Source organism: Salvelinus fontinalis, chromosome 5, assembly GCF_029448725.1.
Source record: "Salvelinus fontinalis isolate EN_2023a chromosome 5, ASM2944872v1, whole genome shotgun sequence".
Taxonomy (NCBI): Eukaryota; Metazoa; Chordata; class Actinopteri; order Salmoniformes; family Salmonidae; genus Salvelinus; species Salvelinus fontinalis.
The window spans coordinates 34,033,651-34,059,054 of record NC_074669.1 but is presented as its reverse complement, the minus strand read 5'-3'; the positions used below and the strand labels follow the sequence as shown (position 1 = coordinate 34,059,054).

The 25,404-nt window shown below is 41.2% G+C and overlaps 1 protein-coding gene across 2 annotated transcripts in view; it reads left to right on the top strand.

Moving 5' to 3' along the window:
• Nucleotides 1-1,381: 1,381 nt before the first annotated feature.
• Nucleotides 1,382-25,404, top strand: part of LOC129855506 (rho GTPase-activating protein SYDE2-like) — a 91,749-nt gene continuing 67,726 nt past the window's right edge. The window contains exon 1 of one of the 2 annotated variants that reach the window (XM_055923233.1): nucleotides 1,382-1,917. In XM_055923233.1, coding sequence (XP_055779208.1) covers nucleotides 1,809-1,917 — 109 coding nt within the window. In that variant the 5' untranslated portion in view covers nucleotides 1,382-1,808. The remainder of the gene's footprint in view (nucleotides 1,918-25,404) is intronic. The other variant, XM_055923232.1, reaches the window with a different exon arrangement.

The following is a 25,404-nucleotide window of genomic DNA, read 5'->3' as shown; positions in this document are numbered from 1 at the left end:
AATGTTACTATGAGACTAGCATTCTACTAGAGACCTTAGGGAATGTGGCTTTGCCATGTGACTCCACTCACTGTGTTATGCTTAAGGAAATAAAACTAGACTGTCCATGTTTTATAGGCTCATCTATGACAGCCAGGGGCGTCATGCATCCCAACAATCTGGGGGGGCACAAAGTACATAAGGATGGTTGGAGGGGGGCTACTCCCCCGTCTGTAAATTGGAGAATTATGCTTAATTCTATGTTTATTCAATAAATGTGTTTATTTTTCTGCATATCTAAGCACACCTCTAGAGCCATCTGTTACCCCCTGACTGGTGTTATTTAAAAAATAATAATTTAAGAAACTACATCTGCTTCACTGCTAAAAATCTTCCTTGATGCTTTTCAAGTCTACCAACCTTGCCAGCGGGCATGGCAGCTAAGATACTTAGACAAGCTAGCTACTCGAACTTCATTGACAGCCTGAAATGGCTTCTTGGTAGCTAGTTATGAAGTTGGGGGAGAGGTTCCCAATCTGGACTAGCTAAAGCCAAATTCAAAAAATGTATAAGTGGCTAGTAGTATTACAGAGAAACAACAAACAAAAAAAGATATCGATTTTTATTTCACATTTTTAAACAGGACAAATCTGAGGGGGCACATGATGCCTTTGAGCAGAAGGCTACTCATGGTCTTGCACTTTTATTAAGCAGGTCAAGGACAAGGTGCTGTTGGATTTGAATGCTATAAAGGCTGTTCACTTAAAAATAAGGATTTCTTCCCAGCAACACTATCGCATAGGTCTTATTCCAGAATAACAAAAAAGGGAATAATTTGTGTAATTTGTGTATCAGTACATAAAGTAACATAAGTTTATCTTATTTTCCAAGAAAGTACAGAAAAATCCCTGCATAAGTAATCACTAACCTGTTCAATCAAGTGTTTTAGCTTACTGGTAGTGAAGGGAGATACATGATAGTAATACTTAGTCTATTCACTCTGTCTACCATCTTTTCTTGTGGTTTTATTGTCATGCTCAACTCATTAAAACAAATCTTGAGCATCTTGTAAATCTGTGCTGCCGACATGCACAGAAGTCATCAGGTTCACTGATGCCTTGTACTCCATATCCTCCGGGAAATACGTGCACTGACAAAAAAACAAGAAAATATATTGAGATTGACAAACATGTTGGTGATAAACACTTATATATTATAGCTATATGTTGTCTATAGTTTGTGGATTGGCTTGGAAACCACATTTGAAACCGTTATTATATTATTATTAGTAGTAGTAGTAGTAGTGTAATTGTATAATGCACGACCAAGCCTATAGGACTTTGCATAATGCGTTTATTGATTCACTGGAATGTAATCAGTGATTTACTAATCTGTCACATGTTACCTCTAGGATACAATGTCACACGTTGTGTCGTTGGCATACTATGTAGCCAAATTCACAACATATTCGGTGAAGTTTCTACAATGTAGCAGCCAGCTAAACATTTTGAACCTACTGCTTGCGCTCGAGTTTGCGCAATTCGCTCCTTATCACCGCCAGAAAATAATCCAAATATTTTAACTGCAAGCACAGAGATGAAGGGAGACAGATAGCGGAGAGAGAGAGGGCGAAAAGCGAGAGGTGCAAGTGAGCTAACAAGCTAACTAGCTATAGACAGTGAAGGGGGCATATTAGATGTGACAGAGGAGAATGGAGAGGACTCCGTACGCTCGGCGAGTTTTGTCCACAGAAAGGGTACTCAAACTCGGTCTCTACCGACCAGGGGGCGTGTGCTGAAACTGGAGAAACACCGGGTGGAAAGTAAGGAATGGCTGATCCTCTGCGGAGGACTTTACTAGCAAAACTTCGGGGGAAGAAATCCAAGAAAGGGACACCGGCTGGTGGATACGGAGCTGCAGCTAATGGGGGCAGAGAAGGTAAAGAAAAAGTTTCTCAAAACCCAGACGTACAAGCTCATCCAGTAGTAATGTTCGCAGAGTTGCATTGTGTGGCAGACAATATCATGACAGGTAACGAGAGTTATGTGAACGGGATTGTAGAAAACAAGGTTGGATCAGTTTGGGAGCAGAGCACGGTAGGAGTTAAGACTAGTGTGTTTCCCCAGCAGGACGAGGCTCCAGCTACCATGCACATAAACACTAACCGGGAGCCGGGAGACAATCAGGGTAGCGGGGGCTCGGGGTTTAGGGGTCGAGTTAATGAAGAACTCTTGGGGGTCTCACTTCAAATAGCAACGCAGTACGGGGGGCACGATAGATACGAGATGGGCAGAATCCATAAACAAGCCCCTGGCTACTTCTCGAGACAAGTACAACAAGAACATATCGGGAGACCGCACGAACAGAGAAAACACCATGTCCCCATTCCGCGACAGTACAGCACAGGGGACTCCATAGGGTTCGGTGGTAGTAGTCCTAATTATAACATTATATACCACAGACAGCCTGGTGTTGTAGATCGAGATGTAGTTAAACTGACAGGTGGCCACTATCCTGCTTCAAAGAGTAATGGGACAAATGTCTGCTTTGACACATATCTAAAGACTCGAGTCAGCGACGGGCAGGCAGACTCCTGCCATCAAACTGTGTACAACTACAAGGCAGAGAACGCGCAGAGGTCAATAAATGATTTAAAAGGCAAGGCAAAATTGCATCATGGCCACAACCAAATATTGGAAACAAAAGTTACAACTAACTGGATGCAAATGTATCCGCTGGGTGCCCTATGTGGACATCATCCGACCGGTAGTTACACCGAGGACAACATTGTTATTAGAGACATCGAGAGCTACGGGAGCTCGCCTGAATTTACCGGGGACAACATTAGGGTGACACATTTGCAGAGCCCCACGTTCTTCCCCACTGAATTGGAGACATGCGACGTACACGTGGCTTCCCATTTCATATGCGCTAGAGAGGGAACACTCCGACACCACTCTATAGATAGCGAGGATGGCGATTATTATGAAAACGAAATCCTCCCCTTTTACATATCGGAGTCAGTAGGGCCAAATGACAGAAAGGACTCTGATAAAGTAGAAAGCATAGAGTCGGGAATAGATGTTCCAAAAGGACATGCCATCAGTGACAGTGTGCAGGAGACAGACAGACTACATAACCAGTTGAAAGAGGCATATTACCTACTTATAAACGCCATGCATGATATTCGTTTTGATGGTCAGGTCAGTGTCAACGGATTTATAGATCAGAAGAGCATGTGCTCGTGGTCTTCCTTCAAGCAAGTGGGCAGTGATGCTTTGTCATCAGGAGAGTACAGTGCCCAACAGGTGTCTGACATGGACTCACTCCCATTGTGCCTGCTGAGTGAAAATAATAATAATTTAATTAGCAAGAGCCTTGTGAACCTATCTGCTAGCAGGATTAGGCCCCCCTTACTGCGATCCACTAGTGATGGAACTATCAAATACTCCAGTGGTCTGCACAATGGGCCCTGTATCCAGGGCCTCGCTTCCCAAAGCCCTTCGGTTGTTGGGGCCTGTGAGGATGGGGATGGAGCAAATAGGTTGAAGGCTGTTGGAGCCTCTGACCCATTTGAGAAACAGACAAGCTACGATGGTGGCACGGGCAGCGACGACCTGCTCCAAGACACCGGTGACAATGGCAAGTTAAATGAGAGTAGAGGCTCGGTCAACAGCCTTACCGGGTCATCCGACAATGCCGAAACCCAGCAGGGTGGTAACAACAATCGGGACAGAGACATGAGCGGTTGGGCTCTGGACCAGGGAGGCTCTGCCAAGCCCCACGGTGTCACCGTCAACAAGATGCAGGAGTGGATGCACAAAGGCCGCCTACTGTCATCTGAGATGAAGCAGCGCATCGCAGGGTCCACGCCCCAACCCCATGGTGCTCATGGTGGCCTGGATAGGGCACCACGACCCAGCCAGGGCCAGGTCAGCTCAGGTCCAGGTGGCTCTAAACCAGAAGCCCTGACGACCAGAGTTGACAGGGCTAAACCAGCCGCAGTGGTCTCATGCCAGGGCCAGGCAACACAGAAGTCAGGTAGGAAGGCCTCTCCTGGGATGGTGGTGGCCCCCCAGTGGATTCACTCTCCCATCCAGGGAATCTCCCACCTGTTGTCCTCCTCCAACCTCCTTCACCCATATTAAACTACTTCGTCTGGTGGTGGTCTCAATCTCCCCCCTCTGGATGCAAACCAAAGGGACGGAATGAGTGCCTGTCTGACCGGCCTCTTTGCTTTCCTTAGTAGGATTTTCTAAAGTCTAACTTGTGGCGGGTTCTGGTTCTTCTCCTTCACACACTAATTTACTCTACATTTTAACACGGAATATCGCGTCACGGGGTTATAGAGGGGCACGCTGTAATAGTAACAATAACCACTAACTCACTCTGTAGTCTCATGCTCTTGATAGCGGTGATACTGGTGGTGGTGGATACAGTTGAAGTCTGAATTTTTCATACACTTAGGTTGGAGTCATTAAAAAAAAAAAATCAACCACTCCACAAATTTCTTGTTGACAAACTATAGGTTTGGCAAGTCGGTTAGGACATCTACTCTGTGTATGACACAAGTAATTTTTCCAACAATTGTTTACAGACAGATTATGTCACTTATAATTCACTGTATCACAATTCCAGTGGGTCAGAAGTTTACATATTCTAAACTGGCTGTGCCTTTAAACAGCTTGGAACATTCCAGAAAATGATATCATGGCTTTAGAAGATTCTGATAGGATAATTGGCATCATTTGAGTCAATTGGAGGTGTACCAGTGGATATATTTCAAAGCCTACCTTTAAACTCGAAATGCTTCACATTATGGGAAAATCAAAAGAAATCAGCCAAGACATTAGAAAAAAAATTGTAGACCTCAACATGTCTGGTTCATCCTTGGGAGCAATTTCCAAAAGCCTGAAGGTACCACGTTCACCTGTACAAACAATAGTACACTATAGGACCACGCAGCTGTCATACTGCTCAGAAAGGAGATGCGTTCTGTCTCCTAGAGATTAACCTACTTTGGTTCGAAAAGTGCAAATCAATCCCAGAACAACAGCAAAGGACCTTGTGAAGATGTTGGAGGAAACAGGTACAAAAGTATCTATATCCACAGTAAAACGAGTCCTATATTGACATAACCTGAAAGGCCGCTCATAAAACCGCCATAAAAAAAGCCAGACTACGATTTGCAACTGCACATAGGGACAAATATCCTACTTTTTGGAGAAATGTCCTCTGGTCTGATGAAACAAAAATAGAACGGTTTGGCCATAATGACCATCGTTATGTTTGGAGGAAAAAGGGGGAGGCTTGCAAGCCGAAGAACACCATGCCAACCGTGAAGCACGGGGGTGGCAGAATTATGTTGTGGGGGTGCTTTGCTGCAGGAGGGACCGGTGCACGTCACAAAATAGATGGCATCATGAGGAGGAAAATGATGTGGATATATTGAAGCAACATCTCAAGACATCAGTCAGGAAGTTAAAGCTTGGTCGCAAATGGGTCTTCCAAATGGACAATGACCCCAAGCATACTTCCAAAGTTGTGGCAAAATGGCTTAAGGACAACAAAGTCAAGGTATTGGAGTGGCCATCACAAAGCCCTGACCTCGATCCAAAGAACATTTGTGGGCAGAACTGAAAAAGTGTGTGCGAGCAAGGAGGCCTACCAACCCGACTCAGTTACACCAGTTCTGTCAGGAGGAATGGGCCAAAAGTCACCCAACTTATTGGGGGAACCTTGTGGAAGGCTACCAGAAACGTTTGACCCAAGTTAAACAATTTTAAAGGCAATGCTACCAAATACTAATTGAGTGTATGTAAACTTCTGACCCACTGGGAATGTGATGAAAGATATTAAAGCTGAAATAAATCATTCTCTATACTATTATTCTGACATTTCACATTCTTAAAATAATGTGGTGATCCTAACTGACCTAAGACAGGGAATCTTTACTCTGATTAAATGTCAGGAATTGTGAAAAACTGAGTTTAAATGTATTTGGCTAAGGTGTATGTAAACATCCGACTTCAACTGTATGTATAAAAAAATGGCTCTTGAACAATAAATTTAATAATGTGTATTAATGTTTAATGTTGCTTTCCAACAACATTTGAGATGAAAACATTGTATAATGAAACACAAATGAATATCCTGTTTTCATATTACCATGTTAGAAAACCTATCCCTGTCATGTCTGGTTGGTGTTCTATGGTGTGTGTGTGTGACTGTGGTGGGTTGAGAGTCTGGTCCAGGGTAAATCAATAGGGCGTTAGGCCGCATGTGCTGGGTGCTGTTGTTGACTCTCTCTGGTGCAGTGCCAGAAATAGTGTGATCTCCGGACTGCAGCGGAAAGGCTTCTCTGTTTGTCTTTAGAGACACATATTTCCCTCACAGTGTGCAACAGTGTGCATTCACACGGCAGCAATATTTGTGACCTGTTGCCACAAAAATGGGTAACCAGTAAAGAAAAAAAAACATTAGAAAATATAAACCATATTTATGTTTGTTTATCTTCCCTTTTGTACTTTTTTTTTGCACATAATATGACATTTGAAATGTCTTTATTTCCAATTTGTTTATTATCTACCTCACTTGCTTTGGCAATGTTAACATATGTTTTCCATGCCAATAAAGCCCTTAAATTGAATTTAATTGAGGGGGGGAGGGGGGGGGGGGGGGGGGGGGGAGAGAAAAAGGGGAGGGGTGCTGCTAACCTTCTACTTTCTCTTTTTCTACTCTCTCATGTCTGTATCCCTCCTCATCTTTCTCTCTTTTTTCCATCTCTGTCACTCTATTCATCTGTTTATGCTCTACTCTCTTCTTCTGTCATCATAGAAAAGTCCAATCACTTCTGAACTTTTCCACTGTCCAACCATACATGTTGAAGTTGACAAACATGAGAAGAGAGAAGAAAGAGAGGGGAGAGTGTTGTGTATGAAAAGGGATGTATAGAAAAGACTAGCTCAGGAACCTGGGAAGAGAAGGTGTCTCTCAATTCAATTCAAGGGCTTTATTGGCATGGGAAACAAATGTTAACATTGCCAAAGCAAGTGAAGTAGATAATAAACAAAAGTGAAACAAACAATAAAAATGAACAGTGAACATTACACTCACAGAAGTTCCAAAAGAATAAAGACATTTAAAATATTATATTATGTCTATATACAGTGTTGTAATGATGTCCAAAGAGTTAAAGTATAAAAGGGAAAATAAATCAACATAAATATGGGCTGTATTTACAATGGTGTTTGTTCTTCACTGTTTGTCCTTTTCTTGTGGCAACAGGTCACAAATATTGCTGCTGTGATGGCACACTGTGGGATTTCACCCAGTAGACATGGGAGTTTATCAAAATTGGGTTTGTTTTCAAATTCTTTGTGGATCTGTGTAATCAGAGGGAAATATGTGTCTCTAATATGGTCATACATTTGGCAGGAGGTTAGGAAGTGCAGCTCCTTTTCCACCTCATTCCTCCTCTCTCTGTAGGTTGTTGTTGGGGATAGGAAAGAAGAAAGTGGGGGATTGTGCTGTCATGTCCCCCCCTCCTTACTACATAAGTTTACCCAACCCACATCTCCATGGTAACATGCATTTTAAAAGGAACTGGGAGTGAATATTTAGAATGCCATTCATGTTGTTTAACATGTTTGCACCCTGTTACTTAATTCCTCAGTATGAATGAACAAAATGGGGAGTGATGAAGTATTTACCAAGGTCAACCCTAGAGCTTATCCTACCCCTATGGGCCGCTCTCTCTCTCTCTCTCTCGCTCTCTCTCTCTCTCTCTTTCTCACTTTCTCACTTTAAAAAAGAAATGCACAAACCTCTCAAAGCGTGACTCAATTGCTACCCCAGACTATAAACTCTCCTTTTACAGGCTCTCTCTTAATTTATGCAGATGTTTATATGTGTCTGGGCTGACAATAACAGTGATCTCTGTTTATCCCCCTCCTGGTTTTTTAATTGGAAATTAGAATTCACTTTGAAGTCAGGAAAATCATTAATTTGATTTGGAGTGTAAATTATATTTTACTACAGTCATTTTAAAGTCTAGTGTGAAAATCCCCTGTTGGTTCATCACCTACACTGTATTTGCTATTCACAGTGATGTGAGTCTGACTGTCTAGGGAAGTAGGTTAAAATAGACTAGTGAGAAGTTGTCAGATGTCTTATCGTGTGTGCGCGTGTATATGTGCGTGAGTGTGTGCGTGTGTACGTACACCTGTGTGTGTTTGCATGCCATGCATGCATGTATGTGTGTGTGAAGTGAGACCAAGGTTATTGTAGTAAACAAAAACTGAAAATAAAATAAAAACTAAAACTGGAAAAACAATTTAGTAAACTGAAATAAAAAAATAAAACTGAAAAACATTTGAAAAACTAACACTATGCTAAATATATTATCTTTGGCTGCAAAACAAAATAAAATTTATAAATTCATAAATTATGTTTAGTTGTATTTTTTTCTTCTAAACTTTGGGCCAAAATCAAATAGCTTTTTTTCAAGCTTTTTTTTCTAGTGGGGTTTTCGAGCTTCTGAATCTGGTGGGTAATTGTTGCTAGTAGATGCCGATGTTTCAAATAGGCATACCCACTGGACACAGACGTCAGTTCAGCATCTAGTTTTGATTTACATTTGGTGGAGTTGTCAACTAATGTTAATTCAACGTGAAATCAACAACAAATGTCACCATGTCATTGGATTTAGGTTAAGTTTAGGTTTTAGTTTTTTTGCATATCCAATCAGTTTTCCAAGTTGATTCAACGTCATCGCGTAGATTTTTTGTTGTTGAAATGATGTGGAAACAACGTTGATTAAACCAGTTTTTGCCCAGTGGGTAGCTTGCGTATCACTATCACTAGCTAACAGGGAAGAAATCAGAGGGCGAGCTTGTGAAGTTGCTGGACCCGTTCGCAATCCACACTGAGCCCCTTCAAACTGACAGCCAGTTGCTGTCTGATGTAGTGCCATGCATTTTCAACCTTGAGTAACACTTGCAGTCAACTACTTTTGCAAAACAGTTGTCACATGCTTTGTAAACCCCTGGTGTAGACTAATAGTGAAGTGCTTCCTTAGCTTCCCAACAAGGCAGAGAGAAAAATAGAAAAAGAATAGAAAAAAATTACATGAGGAATAAATTAAATGAGTAATAATAACTTGGCTGTATACAGTGCATTCTGAAAGTATTCAGACTAGTGATGTGCCGATACCGATATCTGATATTTTTCTTGCCCCCAAATAATTATACCTATAACCGATATTTAACATTTTAGCGGCCTTTTAAGCATTCTAGTACAGTTAAATAGTTAACACACACTCATGGACACAGTAGTCTATGGCATTGCATTTCAGTGCAAGACGTGTCACTACAGTCCCTGGTTCGAATCCAGGCTGTATCACATGTATCATGATTGGGCTCACGTAGGGCGGCACACAATTGGCCCAGCGTCGTCCGGGTTTGGTCGGGGTAGGCTGTTATTTAGTCTTTACTGACTTGCCTAGTTAAATAAAAGTTACACACACACCACACTGACCAAAAAGTTATTTTGTTGACATGTACGTATGTCCCATTACCAGTAAAACATAATCAAAACCTATTTATTTCACTTACTTGCTGTGCTGTTTCATTGTTAATTTGTTCAGTCGTTTCATTCTCAACCAGGATTTCTATGGAATGCCGTTTGGGTCTTTGCGTGTCAAAAAATATACGTCAAATAACACTGTATGAGTGTCAAATAACACTACTTGACGTGTCATATAACACTATTTGACTTGTCACATAAGCTTGTTGACCAATCAGGACCTGAATATGACTGCACGTCACATAATAATTTAATACGTTCATACATTTTTTACGTAGTTATTACACATTGATTACACTCTCACTCGTATTTCATATGTCACAACGATTCATTGATACGTATGCTATGATGCTAAATTAAAAAAAAGCTAGCTAGCTCATGGATGAAAAAAAAACATAGCAAAATGACATAATCTGTTTCAGTAGCTATAGTTAGCTAGCTAACTATATAGCTAGGGGTCATCATCTAAAATAACCCTAATTTATAAGACAGTTCTTATTTGATTAAATGGTGGTCGGACCCATCTATGTGAAGCTGGCCACAATAAAGATTAGCCACAATAGTGGACTTTGTGGCTAATCTTCAAAATCAAAGTATGTCTTTGACAGTGATGCAAAGTGATGAATACAAATAGTAGAATGTGCCATAATTGAATAGATCATGCTAAACAAGATTGGAATGTTGTTATATAAAATCAACAAAAGACAATAATTTGTTCATTTGACAAAAATCTGTTGAAATCACACTGGATCTATTAGACTTTAGAATTGCTTTGGGGGCATACTTATTTCACTGTACAGCCTAACCTATGGATTGTGGATCAATGACATGGGGTATCAGTCTACTCAGTGACACCCAGAGAACAGTAGCGCTGTAGCTCTTATTGCGGCACTCTGAAACAACTGTGAATTGAGCCACATTTATTGTCAATCTATGTGTATTAAACACTATTCCCGAGGAAAAACAATACTGCGAGGATGTTTTGGAGTCTGCTAACTTTGAGTAGGATGTTGGGAAAAAATATTTTAGGTATTGAGTAGACTGATACCCCATTGCATTGATCCCCAAACCTTAGGTAAAGCTGTACAGTGCAATATAAATGTCAATACACACAATAGGCTGACTGGGGAGGTGATTTCACACAGTCACAGTCCCGCAATAAGAGCTACAACGCTAATATTTGCGTAAACTCTTCACAGTTGTGTTCTGTGGGTGACACCGAGTAGACTGATACCCCATCTCATTGCTTCCAATTCCAACCTTGTTTAACATTATCTAGTCTAAATATGGCATGATTCCACTAATTGTAACCTTCTGCATCACTTTCAAAGAGGTACTTCTATTTTGAAGGCAAACCGCAAATTCCACTATTGTGCCAAATCCGTATTGTTTCTAGCTTCACAACACATAACCTTAGTCCGGTCGAGCCTCACTAGCCAGATGAAGCTAGCTGGCTGCTTATAACATTAGCTTTGGGCAACAGGGTTAAGTAGCTGGCTAGCTATTTATTTTCATGAACTGAAGTTCAATTTCAATAGGCGAACAACAAGTGGCTACCTAGCTAATACTTACTCACAAGGATTCCTAACTCATTGATAAGAATAATGAAAATGACTGCAGTTTCCACTGGTCATTGTTTTCAGGCTGGTTGTATTGGTGCTAGCTAGGTACCAAGCTAAAGTTAGCTAGCTACCCCAGAATTTCCGGTCAAACAAATAATGCTTTATTACTAACGCAGTATTGTAAACACATCGTTTGTGGCCGGTGTTTGCTTGTTTGCAAGCAAGCACCGCTTGTTTGCTTGTTTGCAAACAGCTTTGACAGTGCTAGTGATAGCAGTGGTGGCGTTTGGCTTGCACGTGCAAATTCAGAACACACCACATTCTATAATCTTATGTAACGGGTCAAATCGTGTTTTTTGACGTGTATCCTTTTTGACCAGCAATGAACCAAACTGCGTTCCATAGTATGTCGCGATGCTAATAGCAGTGACGCTATCACTGTGTAAATCCGGTAGGGCAACATCTGAAAAATAGCGCACATGGTAGTGTGTGCCAGTGCTCGACCAGTCGGCGAAAGCCAACATCACCCACGACAGAGAACGATTGATTGTCAAGGACAATGAATTCTATTATCTTGGCGTTAATGGATTTCACCTTTGAGTTGTCTCACTGAAATTTTCTTACTCTTTCAAATGACTGCTCGACTTGACTGCTCGATCCACACAGCAGACGTGGGCTAGGTTAGGAACACTGTGTTGCACGTGTAGTGCAAAGTTTTACGTGGCGTCATTACTTCATGTACCTACGTTATATAGGTATGCACGTCAGCTTTGACATTGGTTTTGTAAATCTGCGTTAAACTAGACATCGGGCTGATACGATGTTGTCATTTTTTGCTAATATCGGCCAATTCCGATATGTTCACCGATATATCGTGCCATCCCTAATTCACATGACAGCCCACTTGGAGTTTGCCAAAAGGCAGTTAAAGGACTCTCAGACCATGAGAAACAAGATTCTCTGGTCTGATGAACTCAAGATTGAACTCTTTGGCCTGAATGCTAAGTGTCACGTCTGGAGGGAACCTTGCACCATCCCTATGTTGAAGCATGGTGGTGGTGGCAGCATCATGCTGTGGGGAAGTTTTTCAGCGGCAGGGACTGGGAGACTAATCAGGATCGAGGGAAAGAAGAAAGTGTGCCAAGTACAGAGAGCTCCTTGATGAAAACCTGCTCCAGAGTGCTCAGGACCTGACTGTGGCAAACATTCACCTTCCAACAGAACAACAACCCTAAACACACAGCTACAACAATGCAGGAGTGGGTTCGGGACAAGTCTCTGAATGTCCGGACTTGAACCCGATTGAACATCTCTGGAGAGACCTGAAAATAGCTCTGCAGCGACGCTCCCCATCAAACCTGACAGAGCTTGAGAGGATCTGCAGAGAAGAATGGGAGAAACGCCCCAAATACAGGTGTGCCAAGCTTCTAGTGTCTTACCCAAGAAGACTCAAGGCTGTAATTGCTGCCAAAGGTGCTTCAACAAAGTACTGATTAAAGGGTTTGAATGCTTATGGAAATGTGATTATTTTTAAATATTTTTTTATACATTTGCAAAAATGTATAAAAACCTGTTTTTGCTTTGTCATTATGCGGTATTGTGTGTAGATTGATGAGGGGGAAATAAATAATTTCATCACATTTAGAATAAGGCTGTAACGTAACAAAATGTGGAAAAGTCAAGCGGTCTGAATACTTTCCGAATGCACTGTATAGCCATGCTACCCAGCAGGGTAAAACACCCACCTGCTGTTTGAACTTTGAAAATGTGATTTTCTCTGTATCCCTGCCTCTCCCTTTCTCAGTTCCTGTTATGCCTCAGTCTGTGGCTCAGTCTGTTCCCCTCGTAATATTTGTCCGTGGTCACACTATATAACTTATAAGGTGCAAAGGCTTCATAAACCCTTGACATAGATGTTTCACAAATAATAGATGTTTCACATACTTTATAAAGGTGATATATCTGGTCTTAAGAGCTGATGCTTTGCAAAATGGTGGCATAGCCCTTTTGCCATAACACATAACCCAGGGTAAAGTGATCTCCCTTGCTCTTGTTAATCTATTAAAGTGGCTACAATATCAAAAGGAAGGAAATATGTCATCTGATCCTCTTTGCCTACTTCCCTCCACTGTTAAGTTATGTTAAGACTGTCGCTCTCAGTGTCTGTATCACGTCAAGTCGTGTTACTGATCTGCATGGTTTTCTCTCACAAACATACATAGCACCAGTTCCAGGTTACCAGGTACAATGCTTCCTCTTGTCTGGTGTTTGTGTAAGTGGATAGATTTATAGATGCTGGTGATGCTAATGACAGATCAGGTGATGAATGAGGTAGAGGAGGCACCAGGGTGGCAGAGCCAGGCGTCTTAATGTAGAAGATGACTCGACTATGAATCATACAATACTCTCCAAGTCAAAGTCAAGCACCAGCATCTTCATTATCATCTGATGACTCAGTCAGGAAGCTATCTATCTGTTTTGGGGGTTTTGTTGTTTAAGATTCCAAAGAAAAGGAAATTGCTGTATGAATGAATAGGCAGGAGAGAATAGGAACAATGGAAAGGTGGATGGAATTATTCTTGTTCTTTTCTCTTGAATTCTATGTGAACAGGAGGGTGAAACTGTTTCCAATTCTCAACCTTGCAACAGGGTGGCAGGGTCATGTGATTGCATGGAAGAGGACTGACTGACTGACTGACTGACACACACACACACACACACACACACACACACACACACACACACACACACACACACACACACACACACACACACACACACACACACACACACACACACACACACACACACACACACACACACACACACACACACACACACACACTCCAGTGTGTTATTTAACCAGGCCATCTGTTACCCCTAAGGTCTTGAATGTTCATTGGGCAGGAAGAACACTCTCTGAGACACAGGGGTACAGCACTCACTCTGCATGACTTTTAATTGGCCTGCACTGTTTGTCTGTCTGTCTGTTTGTATGTGTGTGTGGAGACCATGCTGGACACTGGTGGGGAAGGTCACCAGACTCTCACGCCAAATAGCAGCCCAGGTCGAAGGAAGCCTCAGGATAACTACCGTTATCTTGGGGTCGGGTCAGGGTATACACACACACACACACAGACAGCGCACACACACCGTGCTCACACTCATACTGCGCTCACACGCTGGTGTTGGGGTTGACCCAGTTGAAATGTTTTTCACCATTTCTTTAGTTCTCACACAGCTTACTGAGTTGATGGATGATAGGAGTAACTTTTCTAGAACACGCAGAAGTTATTTTTCAGTTGGTTCTTTCCTGCTTGAGGCTCCATGGCAAAGGTCCTACAACCAGAGTATTTTTTATTTTCAAAGTATCGTATGTTGATATGAAGGGCATATGCGTTTACAGTTTGAGTGTGATGGTACAGTAGATAGTAGCAAAGGGAAGGAGTAGTGTTAGGGGAAGGTGGTGCCGTGCCGTGTGTGATGGAGGTCTAGGAGAAGGCTGTAAATCTAGAGGAGCTGTGGTCTGGAATGTTCTACGTGTTGGAGCACGATCCCTCTCTCTTATGAAAGACCCCTTAAAGGAGACAGCTCTGCAGTGACCAGCTCAACTCACACTAGGCTGTAAGAGTGTTGCCTCTAAATCAACTTGAGCTAAGACTAGGGCTGTTGCGGTTACCGTATTACTGCCGCACCACCGACTCATGACCGCAGTCAAATTCTACTTGACCGTCGAGTCACGGTAATCTCTTCCTATTCGCTCTGTACATGAATGGCGCTGATGCGTTGGAAGTACCCAACTCGCTAACGACCCGCCAGCTCACTAATGGCCTGGTACTCAGCGCTCTTGTCCCTTTATTCTCATAATACAAATGCACTCGAAAATCACATCAAACATTTATCATCAAAACAGTTTTATACTTTTAAAGCGTATCGTTAGGCTACATTGTTTGACCTCACTGTGACGGATCAATTTTAAGAAAGAAGTTCAACAACAGCTTGAAACTGAGTGGGAAACATGGTTGTTGTAGATCTTGGTTCAAAGCCAAACAACGAAATAGACACCGCTTTGAAAGGTGATGATTAATTAAAAGCGTTTAAGACTCATGTAGAACATCTATAAATATATTGGAGCTTATGCATATGCATAGGCCTATATAAACTCAGCAAAAAAAGAAACGTCCCAATTTCAGGATCCTGTCTTTCAAAGATCATTTGTAAAAATCCAAATAACTTCACACATCTTCATTGTAAAGGGTTTAAACACTGTTTCCCATGCTTGCTCAATGAACCATAAACAATTAATGAACATGCACCTGTGGAACGGTCGTTAAACACTAACAGCTTACTGACGGTAGGCAATTAAGGTCACGGTTATGAAAACTTAGGACACTAAAGAGGCTCTGAAAAACACCAAAAGAAAGATGCCCGGGGTCCCTGCTCATCTGCGTGAACGTGCCTTAGGCATGCAAAAAGAGGCATGATGACTGCAGATGTTGCCAGGGCAATAAATTGCAATGTCCGTACTGTGAGACACCTAAGACAGCGCTACAGGGAGACAGGATGGACAGCTGATTGTCCTCGGAGTGGCAGACCACGTGTAACAACACCTGCACAGGATCCGTACATCCGAACATCACACCTGCATGACAGGTACAGGAAGGCAGCAACAACTGCCCGAGTTACACCAGGAACGCACAATCCCTCCATCAGTGCTGACTGTCCGCAATAGGCTGAGAGAGGCTGGACTGAGGGCTTGTAGGCCTGTTGTAAGGCAGATACGTGGTTTTGTCTCACCAGGGGTGATGGTCGGATTCGCATTTATCGTCGAAGGAATGAGCGTTACACCGAGGCCTGTACTCTGGAGCAGGATCGATTTGGAGGTGGAGGGTCCGTCATGGTCTGGGGCGGTGTGTCACAGCATCATCGGACTAAGCTTGTTGTCATTGCAGGCAATCTCAATGCTGTGTGTTACAAGGAAGACATCCTCCTCCCTCATGTGGTACCCTTCCTGCAGGCTCATCCTGACATGACCCTCCCGCATGACAATGCCACCAGCCATACTGCTCGTTCTGTGCGTGATTTCCTGCAAGTTAGGAATGTCAGTGTTCTGCCATGGCCAGCGAAGAGCCCGGATCTCAATCCGTTTGAGCATGTCTAGGACCTGTTGGATCGGAAGGTGAGGGCTAGGGCCATTCCCCCAGAAAGTTCCGGGAACTTGCAGGTGCCTTGGTGGAAGAGTGGGGTAACATCTCACAGCAATAACTAGCAAATCTGGTGCAGTCCATGAGGAGGAGATGCACTGCAGTACTTAATGCAGCTGGTGGCCACACCAGATACTGACTTTTACTTTTGATTTTGACCCCCCTCCCCCCTTTGTTCAGGGACACATTATTCAATTTCTGTTAGTCACATGTCTGTGGAACTTGTTCAATTTGTGTCTCAGTTGTTGAATCTTGTCATGTTCATACAAATATTTACACATGTTAAGTTTACTGAAAATACACGCAGTTGACAGTGAGATGACGTTTCTTTTTTTTGCTGAGTTTATGAGCCCAAGCCCCCCAAAAAGCCTGAATGTCACGCCCTGACCGTAGAGATCCTTTTTATGTCTCTATTTTGGTTGGTCAGGGCGTGAGTTTGGGTGGGCATTCTATGTCTGGTGTTCTATGTTGTCCTTGTTTTGTATTTCTATGTGTTTGGCCTGGTATGGTTCCCAATCAGAGGCAACTGTCTATCGTTGTCTCTGATTGAGAACCATACTTAGGTAGCCTGTTCCCACCTGTGTTTGTGGGTCGTTGTTTCCTGTTTTGTGTGTACAGTAATCCCTCGTTTATCGCGGGGGTTACGTTCCGAAAATGACCCGCGATAAGTGAAATCCGCGAAATAGAAAACTTTTTTTTTTTTTACAATTAGCAACTATTACATGTATACAAATACAGTGACTCACGTGTAGGCCGTTTCACTGCTCTTCAGACTGGGCCGCTGCATCCTGACTGCGCTCTAATTTGGCCAACTTAATGTAAATTTGCCAAGCTGTTTTATGTACGTACACATAACTGCACGAGACGACAAAATGATAGCACAATTCGTAGCATGTTTTGATACAAGAAGCGGGAGTGAGTTTTTAGCAAATCAGAATGCAGAGCACAATGCACCAAAAAAAAAAAAAAAATGCATTATGAAAATCCGCGAAATAGCGAATCCGCGATAAGTGAACCGCGAAGTGGCGAGGGATCACTGTATACCTTACAGGACTGTTTCGTTTCATTCTCTCTCTTTGTTGTATTTTGTTCATTCAGTGTTCAGTTTATTTAATATCATTAAAATGAACACTTACCACGCTGCACCTTGGTCTTCTCCTTCTCCTGACGAAGTTCGTTACACTGAATTAAAATAATGATTGTGCCATTGTACAATACAATACCTAATAGCCCACCGCATATTAAGCGCAGCAAAAAAATAAAAATAGATTTAAGATGTCTTTGGTACATAATTGGTCTAGCCTATAGGCCATGTACATTTTTGGGGGGGATTTGGTATTATTTTTATTTCACCCCATTTTTCTCCCCAATTGGTAGTTTCTATGTTGTCTCATCGCTACAAATACCCAACGAGTTCAGGAGAGGCGAAGGTTGAGACATGTGTCCTCCAAATCATGACCTGCCAAGCTGCACTGTGCTGCTTCTTCACACACTGCTCTCTTAACCTGGAAGCCAGCCGTGCCAATGTTTCGGAGAAAACACTGTTCGACTGACAACCGAAGTCAGCTTGCAGGCACCCAGCCCACCACAAGAAGTCGCTAGAGCGTGTTGACCCAAGGAAAGCCCCGGCCAAGCCCTACCCTAACCTGGACGACACTGGGCCAATTGTGCACTGCCCTATGGGGCTCCCGGTCATGGCCGGATCGAACCCCAGGCTGTAGTGCGATGCAGTGCCTTAGGCCGCTGCTCCATTCGGGAGGAAGCTACTGCAAAATTCAGCTAACTCTAGTAATCGCCTTTGAGTGTGGACTGAATTTATATGCATACTGGATGGACTGGTTACCTTATTCTACGCTCCAAACTTTATATCCATGAGCCTGGGAGAGAACATCTAGGCCTAGGCGAAGCTGTTGGTTCATGAATTGTGTATGGCGGCCTACAGAGTATATTTATTCTACAGTTGTAGTTCATTTGATTTTGTATAGCCATTTATTAATAATTACAGGTCTGGCACATTACCTTTAGCTACAGAATATGATAGTTGCCACTAAAAAGAGGATGATCCCAGGCGTCTACCGCTCCTCTATTTATTTCTCCGCTGCTAATATTAAGCACATTGCTCCACTGTAAAACCAGAGTAGCCTACCCAGTGCTTTTCGAGTGCATATGGATGACATGTCTTTTTCCCCCCTGCCCCTGTTCCTCCCCATTTGATAATGGCCCATTCTAAATCGAAACTAACTTAATATATTAGTAAAGACAAGATTAAATTGAGAATAGTCTGATGGATTAGAATATTCTCACTTGATGGGAGAACAGCTGTGCAGCCTGAAGTAAGGAACAGAGTGCAAGCTTTTTTTGTGACTTTTTCCCAATCATCAATATAGGCACATTATGCAGCCCATATATGTTTTGATTTCTAATACATTCTAAGGTTTGTATCATTCGCAACTAAAGTTGAAAAATGACTCTACATCTAGCGTAAAGGAGCAGTTTCAAATGATGACTTTTACACTCAACATACTGTAAAACTGAAATTAATAGTCTGGGCGTTTATTTGCTTAAATCACTGAACAAAACAGGCACTTAATAGAGACAGACTTCTATTTGAGCCAGCTGTCTATTTCCTTAATGCACACAGCTTTTTTTCATTTGTTCAAAGTTAATTGTTTAATTCCAGCATTCACATCCAGCATTTTAGTCAATTTCTTCATCCTGCACTAATGTGTTATCATTTACACACTGTCACGTTTCTTTTGTCTTAGTATCCCTTTATTAAAAATAAATTTAAAAAAATTCCTTGACAATAATTATTCTCCTCTTTGACTGTTTTTGTGCTTGCCAGTTAGCTAACAGTTCTCAGCTGTTAGCAGTCAATGGCTAGCAGTTTCTTACAGCCGATAAAAACTGACTATTGACATATATTTTTGAATCATTACTGAATTATTTAATGTGACAAATCAAACATTAAACCTCGTAAACAATTCATGGTAATTCATTTGGACCCGGGGTTTATTTTAAACAGGCATTTATTTGCTGAAATGTGTGTTGTTGTCGGGCAATTAAAAGGGACAAGCTGCTATTTGAGACTGCGTTTAATTTAAGTTTTACTGTCGCTTTTATGCGCACTCACTGGGGAAAGGCAACAATATTAGAGGTCGACCGATTAATCGGAATGGCCGATTAATTAGTGCCGATTTCAAGTTTTCATAACAATCGGTAATCTGCATTTTTGGACACCGATCATGGCCGATTGCATTGCACTCCACGAGGAGACTGCGTGGCAGGCTGACTACCTGTTATGCGAGTGCAGCAAGGAGCCAAGGTAAGGTGCTAGCTAGCTTTAAACACATCATGTAAAAAAACAATCAATCTTAACATAATCACTAGTTAACTACACATGGTTGATGATATTACTAGTTTATCTAACTTGTCCTGCAGTGCATACAATCGATGCGGTGCCTGTTCATTTGTCATTGTATCTCAGCCTACTTCGCCAAACGGGTGATTTAACAAGCGCATTCACGAAAAAAGCACTGTCGTTGCACCAATGTGTGCCTAACCATAAACATCAATGCCTTTCTTAAAATCAATACACAAGTATATATTTTTAAACCTGCATATTTAGTTAATATTGCCTGCTAACATGAATTTCTTTTAACTAGGGAAATTGTGTCACTTCTCTTGCGTTCTGTGCAACAGAGTCAGGGTATATGCAGCAGTTTGGGCCGCCTGGCTCGTTGCGAACTATGTGAAGACTATTTATTCTTAACAAAGACAGCCAACTTCGCCAAACAGGGGATGATTAAACAAAAGCGCATTTGCGAAAAAAAAGCACAAATGTTGCACGAATGTACCTAACCATAAACATCAATGCCTTTCTTAAAATCAATACACAATATATGATTTTATAATATTTTTATTAAACCTGCATATTTAGTTAAAAGAAATCCAGGTTAGCAGGCAATATTAAACTAGGGAAATTGTGTCACTTCTCTTGCGTTCATTGCACGCAGGGTCAGGGTATATGCAACAGTTTGGACCGCCTGGCTCGTTGCGAACTAAATTGCCAGAATTTTACATAATTATGACATAACATTGAAGGTTGTGCAATTTAACAGGAATATTTAGACTTATGGATGCCACCCGTTAGATAAAATACGTAATGGTTCCGTATTTCACTGAAAGAATAAACGTTTTGTTTTCTAAATGATAGTTTCTGGATTTGACCATAGGAATGACCTAAGGCTCGTAGTTCTGTGTGTTATTATGTTATAATTAAGTATATCACCCCCAAAGCCAATTCCTCCTTTGGCCGCCTCTCCTTCCAGTTCTCTGCTGCCAATGACTGGAACGAACTACAAAAATCTCTGAAACTGGAAACACTTATCTCCCTCACTTGCTTTAAGCACCAGCTGTCAGAGCAGCTCACAGATCACTGCACCTGTACATAGCCCATCTATAAATAGCCCAAACAACTACCGCTTCCCCTACTGTATTTATTTATTTATTTATTTTGCTCCTTTGCACCCCAGTATTTCTACTTTGCACACTCATCTACTGTCAAATCTACCATTCCAGTGTTTTAATTGCTATATTGTATTTACTTCGCCACCATGGCCTATTTATTGCCTTTACCTCCCTTATCTCACCTCATTTGCTCACATTGTATATAGACTTATTTTTCTGTATTGACTGTATGTTTGTTTTACTCCATGTGTAACTCTGTGTTGTTGTATGTGTCGAACTGCTTTGCTTTATCTTGGCCAGGTCGCAGTTGTAAATGAGAACTTGTTCTCAACTTGCCTACCTGGTTAAATAAAGGTGAAATAAAATAAAAATAAATATGATTTGATATTTGATAGAGCAGTCTGACTGAGCGGTGGTAGGCAGCAGCAGGCTCATAAGCATTCATTCAAACAGCACTTTCGTGCGTTTGCCAGCAGCTCTTCGCTGTGCTTCAAGCATTGAGCTGTTTATGGCTTCAAGCCTATCAACTCCCGAGCTAGTTAGCGGGGTGCGCGCTAATAGCGTTTCAATCGGTGACGTCACTCGCTCTGAGACCTTGAAGTAGTTGCTCCCCTTGCTCTGCAAGGGCCGCGGCTTTTGTGGAGCGATGGGTAACGATGCTTTGTGGGTAACTTCTGTCGATGTGTTCCTGGTTCGAGCCCAGGTAGGGGCGAGGAGAGGGACGGAAGCTATACTGTTACACTGGCAATACTAAAGTGCCTATAAGAACATCCAATAGTCAAAGGTATATGAAATACAAATGGTATAGAGAGAAATAGTCCTATAATTCCTCTAATAACTACAACCTAAAACTTCTTACCTGGGAATATTGAAGACTCATGTTAAACGGAACCACCAGCTTTCATATGTTCTCATGTTCTGAGCAAGGAACTTAAACGTTAGCTTTTTTACATGGCACATATTGCATTTTTACTTTCTTCTCCAACACTTTGTTTTTGCATTATTTAAACCAAATTGAACATGTTTCATTATTTATTTGAGGCTAAATTGATTTTATTGATGTATTATATTAAGTTAAACTAAAAGTGTTCATTCAGTATTGTTGTAATTGTCATTATTACAAATAAATGAATAAATGTTTAAAAAAAAAAAAAAAAAAAATGGCCGATTAATCGGCTTCGACTTTTTTTTGATCCTACAATAATCGGTATCGGTATCGGCGTTGAAAAATCATAATCGGTCGACCTCTAAACAATATCCTTTCTATTTTATTCATTTATGTTCAATTATATTCTTCTTACTTTAAAATCATATAATATGAAATAATGGCATGGAATTTATATGAATATCTTGTCTGCTAAATTAACTTGCCTATGCTGCCATTGGCATGGTGCATAGCCAGATACATACTCAGAATAGCCAGTAGGCCAACTCAGAATATTCCACTGGAAAAAATCTGGTTAATCAATGTTATTTCCACGTCATTTCAACCCCAAAAATCTATGTGACGACATTTAATCAATGTGTAAAACTAATTGGATTTGCAAAAAGTCATCAACATAAGGGCATTTTGTCTTATTATCACCTAACTTTCAACCTAAATCCAATGACATGGTGAAATGTTTAGTTGATTTCATGTTGAATTCACTTCAGTTGACAACTCAACCAAATGTAAATCAAAACTAGATGTTGAAATGACATATATGCCCCGTGGGATGCTATTCTGTTCTTCTGAAATACATTTTCGTCATATCATAATGTTTCTTTAGACCTGCCTAAAATAAATAATGGATTCATTGTGATGGTGTATATTAAATGGATTTACAGTGCCTTGCAAAAGTATTCATCCCCCTTGGCGTTTTTCCTATTTTGTTGCATTACAACCTGTAATTTCAATTTATTTTTATTTGGATTTCATATAATGGACATAAACAAAATAGTCCAAATTGGTGAAGTGAAATGAAAAAAATAACTTATTTCAACCAAAAAATAAAAAATAAAAAAAACGGAAAAGTGGTGCGTGCATATGTATTCACCCCATTTGCTATGAAGCCCTTAAATAAGATATGGTGCAACCAATTACCTTCAGAAGTCACATAATTAGTTAAATAAAGTCCACCTGTATGCAATCTAAGTGTCACATGATCTGTCACATGATCTCAGTATTTTTACACCTGTTCTGAAAGGCCCCAGAGTCTGCAACACCACAAAGCAAAGGGGTACCATCAAGCAAGCAGCACCATGAAGACAAAGGAGCTCTCCAAACAGGTCAGGAACAAAGTTGTGGAGAAGTACACATCAGGGTTGGCTTATAAAAAAATATCTGAAACTTTGAACTTCATTAAATCCGTTATTAAAAAATGAAAAGAATTTGGCACCACAACGGCAGTGGTGGAAAAAGTACCCAATTGTCATACATGAGTAAAAATATTAGTTTTAATTTATGGATAGCTAGGGGCACACTCCAACCCATAATTTAGAAACGAAGCATTTGTGTTTAGTGAGTCCTCCAGATCAAGAGGCAATAGGGATGACCAGGGATATTCTCTTGATAAGTGCATTCATTTGACAATTTTCCTGTCCTGCTAGCCATTCAAAATGTAATAAGTACTTTTGGGTGTCAGGGAAAATGTATGGAGTAAAGTACATCATTTTCTTTAGGTATGTAGTTAAGTCAACGTTGTCACATAAATACCCAAAAAAACGACAAGTAGAACTTTTTAAAGTATTTGTAATGAAGTACTTTACTCCACTGTCGTGCGGTAGCAGAGAGCACAGTCTATGCGTTGGTTGGGTGGCTGGAGTCTATGACAGTTATTTTTGACAAGTCAAACAGTCGCAAAATGTGACTGTATGGTCGCAGTCTAGAATCCTGTTAATGAGAAAAACCTGTTCTATTTCACCTGATTTTAAAATTCTGTCATAAAGAAAATAATTTAATAAAAAACACTTTTTCCTGTCTCAAGGTTCAATTAAACAAATACTATATTAAGGGCCTTAATAAACTAACAGGTTGACCGTAACAGTGCCAAAAAAGAAGTCACAGGAGGCACAGAGGGACATGTCTGAATTTTGACACTTTAGCTCGTCTTTATTCATATGAATATTTAAATATCAGAGACACAAAATGCACTCATTTCGTGGAACTTTAGTCAGCACCTGCTAAAGCGAACAGGACATCTCTTTTACTCAGCACCTGCTAAAGCTAACAGGACATCTCTTTTACTCAGCACCTGCTAAAGCTAACAGGACATCTCTTTTACTCAGCACCTGCTAAAGCTAACAGGACATCTCTTTTACTCAGCACCTGCTAAAGCTAACAGGACATCTCTTTTACTCAGCACCTGCTAAAGCTAACAGGACATCTCTTTTACTCAGCACCTGCTAAAGCTAACAGGACATCTCTTTTACTCAGCACCTGCTAAAGCTAACAGGACATCTCTTTTACTCAGCACCTGCTAAAGCTAACAGGACATCTCTTTTACTCAGCACCTGCTAAAGCTAACAGGACATCTCTTTTACTCAGCACCTGCTAAAGCTAACAGGACATCTCTTTTACTCAGCACCTGCTAGAGCTAACAGGACATCTCCTTTACTCAGCACCTGCTAAAGCGAACAGGCCAGTCCCTGAACTTAGCACAAGCTAAAGTAAACACACCATCCCTTCCAAGAGGACATGAGCTTAAGCTGAACTAATGCAAACACACTGCTGGCTCGCTCACTGTAAACAGATTCCTGGCGTGCTTCTTGCTTAGTTGTAGTAAATATAATGTGGCGAAGCACTTTCTAAGATTTTTGGTATCCTGGAAGTGTGCAGAGTCAGACTTTTTGAATTGAAGTGGTTCCCTCTTTAATGTATGTGTGTTCCCGTATGGAGATCAGAGTGTATTTTGAAGTAGGGCTGTCCCCGACAAGAGTCGTCTGTTCATTTGATTGGTCGACATTTTTGAACATGTATTTTTCCATATATTGACACATCCTATGTGTTTTAATCAACTATATTCACTGAGTTTGTCTGATGCTTTCAGCACATAGTTTGATTAAATAATTAAGACTCACAAATGACTTGAGGGTGTCCGACCAGCAATTGATTTGATTGTGCTGATAGTGAGTGACTGACTGTGACTAGCACCCATTTTCTCACTGCTGCAGCGACCACCACAGAAAAGAAGTCATTTATAGACGTCTATGTTTGGACCAAACTCCAACTGCTCGACTTAAGAAATCTCGGTCGATCAGCAGCCTATTGACCAAACAATCGACCGGTCGACTAAATAGGGTCAGCCCTATTATGAAATGGCTTCTATTCAAACCAGGGATCGGCAACTGTCGGCCCATGCTGATCGACCGAGATTTCTTAAGTCGAGCAGTAGCAAAAAATAATAATAATATTCAATTATTCAATATAGTACCAGTCAAAAGTTTGGACACACCTACTCATTGCCGGATTTCTGTATTTTTACTATTTTCTCACTGAGAATCACAGGAATAGAGAATCACAGAAATATTTTTCTCAGAAAGCATGAAATTATTCAATAAATCCAAAAAAACATCTGTTATGGTGAGAGGAACTTTACACTTTAAGGCTCGGTTGAAGGGATTTG